Genomic DNA, 7,082 nt, shown 5'->3' with positions numbered 1-7,082 from the left:
TTTGTCTGGGTCGCAGAACTGGCAGCGACCCAGGTTTGCCACACCCCCAAACCAGTTCCCTCGCTGCCACTGATGCCGCCTTTGTGCGTGCAGCAGTTCCAGAAACTGGAAGGGCTGGTCTTCTGTTTTCTGACGTGAGCATGCGCGGAAGTAACCGGAAGACTTGCATGCCAGAAAACTGAAGTTCGTTTTTTGTTGCGGGCATGCCCCCTGGGCAGTTCCTCTTCCTGGTTGCTCCCTTTTTTGGCACCTCTGCTTGCACACACTCCCTTTTTGGCACTGAGTGCTGAAAAGGTTCGCCATCATTGGACTAAAAGTTACTTGTATTTTGGGCAATGTGGTAAGCCACGTGCTGCAGAACCTTCAAGGACAACCTGGGCAATAGTTCAGCACATTGAGAATCCAACTATCCAATAGTTGGCATAATTGCAATCTTTATCACAAACTGGAACCTCCTCATTGGTTTAGCTTCAAATAGACTGGCCCTAGTCATCAGTAGTATTTTTTTGATAACAACCTCCAAGAAAATCTCAATGTCTCAACACACCTATTGACTTAAAAAAAACCCACACAACAAACCTACGAATCCCCAACTTTAAAAAATACATGGGTAGGCCCTAGCACAGGGATCAGCAACCTGCGGCTCTGGAGCTGCATGTGGCTCTTTCATCCCACTGCTGCGGCTCCCTGTTGCTCAAAATATGTCACAAGCATCAATGTGTGACATCCGCCAGCACACAATTTATTGAGCTTTTTGACCCCCAGTAGGTCAATCATGGATAAATCCAAGAAAACAAAAGTTTCAGAAGAAAACAGAACCTTTAATTCAAATACATATGCTAGTTTTGTGGGCGCTCAGGAAATAGTCAGGCACGGAAGGGTTTTGTGGCTCCCAGTGTTTTCTTTTCAGTGGGAAACAAATCCAAATGGCTCTTTAAGTGTTTAAGCTTGCCAACCCCTGACCTAGCAGTTTTCAGGACAACTGCATTTAACCTTCAGCAATATTATTGCTGTTCCACTTGGGATGTAAAAAGTTCTGTTCCGTACTTAGAGTCTGCTCAGTTCCTTCATTCTTACAATTGTTGTGGTCACCAGCCACCAGCCGGAAATGCATCCTTCTATAGATAAGAGGGCAAGGAAATAAAACAGAGCTGTATTGTGAATTTGGAATCTTTCCACAAATTTCAAAAATGTCACTTAGAAATATTGTCCAATAAGGAACAGAAGTAACAAAGTACTTAAGGCAAAGAGGTTCAGTTTATGGCAATTAATAGGAGTCGCTTCCTACTTTTGTAGCACTTGGTAGCCCATGAATATGACCCAATAAACAACGTTTTTGAATGCACAGTATCATTTTGGCTGCAGTGCTTTCAAAATTACACTTAACTAAAACATGTGGTTCCACCACAAAACCGCGCTCGACTAAACCGCGCCCGACTAAACCGCATCGCTGACATCATCAACAGGGCGACAACAGCGCGGAGACAGAAACACGCTGTAAACCCTAAACCTAAAATTAACCCCTAAACCTAAACCTAACCCCCCTAAACCTAATCCTAAACCTAACCCTAAACCTAACCCTTAACCTAACCCTAAACCTAACCCTTAACCTAACCCTAAACCTAACCCTAAAACTAACCCTTAACCTAACCCTAAACCTAATCCTAACCCTTAACCTAACCCTAAACCTAAACCTAACCCTAACCCTTAACCTAACCCTAAACCTAACCCTAAAACTAACCCTAAACCTAACCCTAAATCTAACCCTAAACCTAACCTTTACCTTAAGTTGAATCGGCTTGCTTTCAAAGCGCTATTTAAAGCGCCCTTCTTTCTCCGCGTTGGCTGTTGTCACCCTGTTGATGACATCAACGACGCGGTTTAATCGGGTGTGGCTTAGTCGAGCGCGGTTTTGACGGGTCACAAAAACATGTTACATATAAAGACAGCTAAAAATTTATTATCTAGGCTATCCTTTTCTCTCAGCCTTGCAAGGTGTAGTCCAGGCAAGAAGTACAACTACGAGTATTAGCTCTATCTTTATTGCAAGGTTCTATTAACAGAAACTTGCAAGACTGAAAGTATTTCTCTACCTTGTTCTTCATTCTGTCTCCCAAGATCATTTCCACATAACATTTCATTTTCCCAGAGGCACCCAAGGCATAGTTCTTTTATTAATATTGATATAAGGTGACAACTGTTTTTTCACACTTATGACCAATGCAGTATCCCCATGGTCACATGATCAAAATTCGGGCGCTTGGCAACTGTCATGTATTTATGACAAATGAACTGTCCCCGGGTCATGTGATCAACATTTGTAACCTTCCCATCCGGCTTCAACCAAACAAAGTCAATGGGGGAAGCCAGATTCACTTAACAATGACAGGATTCACCTAACTACTGCAGCGAGCCGCTTAACAACTGTGGCAATAAATATTGTAAAACCGGGTAAAACTCACTGCCTTGCTTAACAACAGAAATCTGGGGCTTGATTGTGGTCGTACATTGAGGACTACTGGTATGGCTTATATGACTACCAACCTCCTTTAAATGAAATGGTGTCACTGAGGAATGGGGCTGGGTGGGAAGTGTGATCTAACATTAATTATAAAGAAATGCAGAATTAGTGAAAAGAAAATGAACCCAACACAGAATTTCCTCATAAAATAGTTATCAGCTTTATTATTTCCAGTCAAGATTACCAGAGCAAGACTTTGTTTCAACTGAAAAAATTTCCAGCAAATGAACCAAAACTTCTACTGCTAGCTCCTGCATTCAAAATCTAAGTCCTTTCACCCTGTCTCCGTTCTTCGAAAATGCTAAAAGAATTGTATGGAAACCAGCCTTGTCCTTTTAAAATGGAAAGATGGAATCACGCAGATAGGTTTTGATCTGTAATGTCAACCAATCGGCGATTAAAAGTGTGGTGTGCTCATAAAATACCCAGTACTTACAAAAATCCAAAATCTATTTTTCCCTTTAGACTTATACCTTCCATTGAAGGTGAACATGCTAATTATTTATAAGTAAGTCACAAGTATTACCAGCATTGTCAGTTATAAAAAAGCTGCTGTTTGTTTCCCTTATCTCAGAAAATTCAAGAAATGTACATCTGAATGTTTTCTTAGAAACATTACAAACAAATAATAAGGGCAATTTTTTGGTCCAGCAGATCCCTTTGATTAGCAGTAACCATGATCACTTTACTCAAGTTGCTTTCCTAGTGGGTATTTTCTCATCGACAAAATGCAAACACAAATATACAGACACACACACAGACACAAATTTGGGGTTTTGCACTGCTTTAACTTCCATCCACTGAAGTAAATAAGCAATTCATTTGGCAGCTGGTTTCTCATGGGAGACAGCTTCCTGCTTCCTAGTGTTTTGTTTTTTTAAAGGCACATTAGCAGCTTTCCTTATTCCTGGCATTGCAGTGTACCACTAAGGCTAGGGATGTATCTGAAATCAAGCCACATACCATCTCCCACTGCAGGATGTTAACACCAGTGCAGTCTAGGGAAAGCCAGGCTGGGGCCATGAAGAATGGAAGCAAGTTGCATCCTTCTGAAGGCCGAGACCGCAGGGGTTATTAGGAGAATTAAAAGGCACATCAAGCTCAGATATGGGGAAGGGATTCCTTCTCTTCAATTTCCTGAGAGAGGACCGAACAGCTCTGAAGAGAACAAACTGAACAGCTAGAGGACACAGTTTTAATTCTTCCACAGAATCATCAGCTGCTACCTGCAGCATGCTGGCAAAGATTCCGAAGCTTGAGGTAAAACACGGCCCATGGCCTGTGCAAAAGGGCTAGGATTTCAGTCACACAACAATACTGCAGGCCAGCATTTGCTATTTTAATTGCAGGTGGCTGCACTGAGCCTTCGGAAGCAGAGGTTTACTTGCTGCTCACCTGCATGTCAGTGCAAAGACCTTTGAGACATCTGAGAAAGCATTAGAATTACGGAGATTTCTCCTCCCAATGCTCAGTATTGTCAGAAGCCGTGTTTTCTACGTAACAGAGTAAAGTCATTATCTTTGGCATCCAATTATTCTCTAACTATACACAGACAATTTATTCCTTAGGACGGAACCTCAAAGCACTACTTCCTATAATATTCACAACGTACAACTTAGGGAAATGTATGAGTCCACATCTGGCTGATGGCCATTTTTTCTCTACAGCCATATAGCATAGTTTGCCTCTCAGAGTCTGGAACTCTGATAATCCATCTAGTATTCTAAAGAGCAAACATACCAGCTTGTAATTATTATTTTTATCAAGAAAGCCCAAATAAACTGATATACCAATGTTGGCTGTTTTGACCTTATTGCAAAAGGCACAAGAGTGTTACAGGCAAATTTTGGGTTATGCAGCAACTTGGTTCCCCCTCTCATTTCCTGAAATATACCCTCTGTTGCTAGAAAGCAAGTTCAGAAGAATGGGAGCTTTGACAGGAGATGCATTCCAGAGCTGCTTTGGTCTTTTTCTTGGACTGCTTTAGCTGAAGTGCCAAATCTGATGAGCATCTGCAGTGTTGCAGGGAGCCATGGATGGATGCTCACCTCTTGCAGACAAACACCAGTTAATTGCTACATTCTTAAGCAGGTGATCCTAAAAAAAAAACACACCAAAAAACATAAGGCACACTGTTGAGAGAAAACATAATCAAAGACTCCACTGGCTAAGCTGGCTAAGAATTCTGGGAGTAGAATTTGAATATCTTTTTTGTTGTTTCTTGGGGGGAAATTCTACAGCTAGAGGTTCTATTAAGCCAAGAAGATGCTCCACACCAGGGGCGTCAAACCGGTAGCCTGTGCGCCGAATGTGTCACATGCTGGTCATGCCAACCCCAGCTCCGTGAAGGGGAAAAACGTTGCAATATGTCATGTGACAGCTATGTGATGCTGGGTTCCACCACAAAACTGCGCTCGACTAAACCGCACCCGACTAAACCGCGTCGCTGACATCATCAACAGGGCGACAACAGCACGGAGACAGAAGCACGCTGTAAACCCTAAACCTAAAATTAACCCCTAAACCTAAACCTAACCCCCCTAAACCTAAACCTAATCCTAACCCTTAACCTAACCCTAAACCTAACCCTAACCCTTAACCTAACCCTAACCCTAACCCTAACCCTAACCCTTAACCTAACCCTAACCCTAAAGCTAACCCTAAAGCTAACCCTTACCTTAAGTTGAATCGGCTTGCTTTCAAAGCGCTATTTAAAGCGCCCTTCTTTCTCCACGCTTGCTGTTGTCGCCCTGTTGATGACGTCAGCGACGCGGTTTAATCAGGCGTGGCTTAGTCGAGCGAGGTTTTGACGGGTCACGGTGATGCTGCACATTTGACCCCCATGCTGTACACAAAAGGGCACACTGGCCATGCTTCCACCTGAAGGACCTTCTAGTGTGGCTCCCATTTAGTCAACCTATGCCCTGCCTACCCTTTGAGGAAAGTGGTGCAATCAAAGCTAGTAACAGCCACATTTGCTGATGCAACATCACAACCTGGAGCACACTCAAACCACTTCCTGTGTAGTAGGTAGCAAAGAGAAAAGGACAACTTTTCTCATCGGCAAGTGCAGGGGAATAAGCAATTTTTAATGTGCAGATATAGGCGAAAATACGTATATCACTCCCAGCACTGATAAAATCATGATATTTGAAGATGGAATTAGACTTCCGCTTCTTAACCCTCTGTGATATTATTTGAACTGCCAACGCTGGTTGACATCTGGAGGGTTTAACCAAACAGCCTCTTTTGTGAAAATTTATCTCTTTCTGAAAAGTCTTTCCACTGACTTTGGAGAAGGAAAGAGGAGATTCATAAGCTTTCAGAAACATTTAAGTACGTATGAACTATTTCTTTACATAGTTTTGAAACTTCATTTAACTCCCACAGCTACAAAATGAGAACTGAACAGCTGATCCTGGAAAGAGATGACTTAAAGAAGAGCATATTTGTGTGTAAAGTTCAGATTAAACTCACATGCGTCAATTCCCATTCTTCATTTTCTGGCACTCGGGAGTGTTTCCCTGTATAGTGACAGTCTCCCAACTCAACAGCCCCCTTCTTGGCTCGAAGGCAGAGCTGCTTGCCAATGTTGTGCCGCAGATCTCGCTGGGATGTGTATTCAAAATACTAAAAGAGAAACAGAGAGCGAAAGAAAGGAGATGGGAGACTAGATGAAAATCAACCAGAATGGTTGGCTAAATATTGGAGTTCTTATACTTTGAATATTAAGATATTTAAATTATTTTTTACATAATATAGGATTGTAGGAAAAAATGTTTTTGAGATTGAAGACATAATAAGACAAGAAATTTAAAATGGTGTTTAGGGACATCTTTAAGGAAGCACAGAGTGACCGGCCTCATGAATTTGATTCAATCATGTTGTCTATGTTGTGCCTCTTGGGAAGTTTGTTCCTAAACAAAGATGTTAGAGAATAAAATATGCAGCAAAATTTATTTGAGGAAAATATGAATGAGACTCTGCATAAAATTTGTCATCAGATGCAAAGGAAAAACTAGATAAGGTTTTAAAAATGAAGAATGCCTCCCGAGTCCCCAAAAACGGATAGACATGTCCTTTTGTTGGATTTATAACTCAGTGAGAGAGGTAAAAAATTTATAACGTGGATCAACAACCATCTGAATGGATTACAGAAAAAGACTGCCCTGTATAAAAGAAAAAGGATTACTAAATTGGTTTATTCAACGAGGGATAAAATGGGACATGTTGGTGGCTCTTTCTGGATTTACTGATAACTTAATTGGAAAAATATGTTATGCTGGTTTAAGTTACATTTATTATGATGTAAAAGCTTCCTCCCTCCTAACTTTATACTACATAAAATGGCCTTGCATTTAACTGATTTTTTAAATTTAAACTAAGAAAGTTTGAAGAACTTGTCTTTTTAAGAGAGAAATTATTTCTCACTGTTATGTTATATTTTAATCTTTTATTTATATTAGGATAATGGGATTACTTTCTGTTTTGAAATGTGGGTGTTTTTATAGTTTATAGTGGAGATATGACATGCATATCTGAACAGGATGTTGATAAATTG

At 41.0% G+C, this 7,082-nt stretch overlaps 1 protein-coding gene across 1 annotated transcript in view; it reads right to left on the bottom strand.

Moving 5' to 3' along the window:
• Positions 1 to 2,688: 2,688 nt before the first annotated feature.
• The window catches only part of GALNT6 (polypeptide N-acetylgalactosaminyltransferase 6), a 74,334-nt gene continuing 69,940 nt past the window's right edge, over positions 2,689 to 7,082 (bottom strand). Inside the window, exons 10-11 of the mRNA XM_032208499.1 lie at positions 5,999 to 6,151; positions 2,689 to 4,618 (exon numbers count right to left, since the gene is read on the bottom strand). Coding sequence (XP_032064390.1) covers positions 4,505 to 4,618; positions 5,999 to 6,151 — 267 coding nt within the window. The 3' untranslated portion in view covers positions 2,689 to 4,504. The remainder of the gene's footprint in view (positions 4,619 to 5,998; positions 6,152 to 7,082) is intronic.

This window comes from Thamnophis elegans, chromosome 2 (assembly GCF_009769535.1).
Source record: "Thamnophis elegans isolate rThaEle1 chromosome 2, rThaEle1.pri, whole genome shotgun sequence".
Lineage (NCBI taxonomy): Eukaryota > Metazoa > Chordata > Lepidosauria > Squamata > Colubridae > Thamnophis > Thamnophis elegans.
This window is presented reverse-complemented; position numbering and strand designations above follow the sequence as displayed.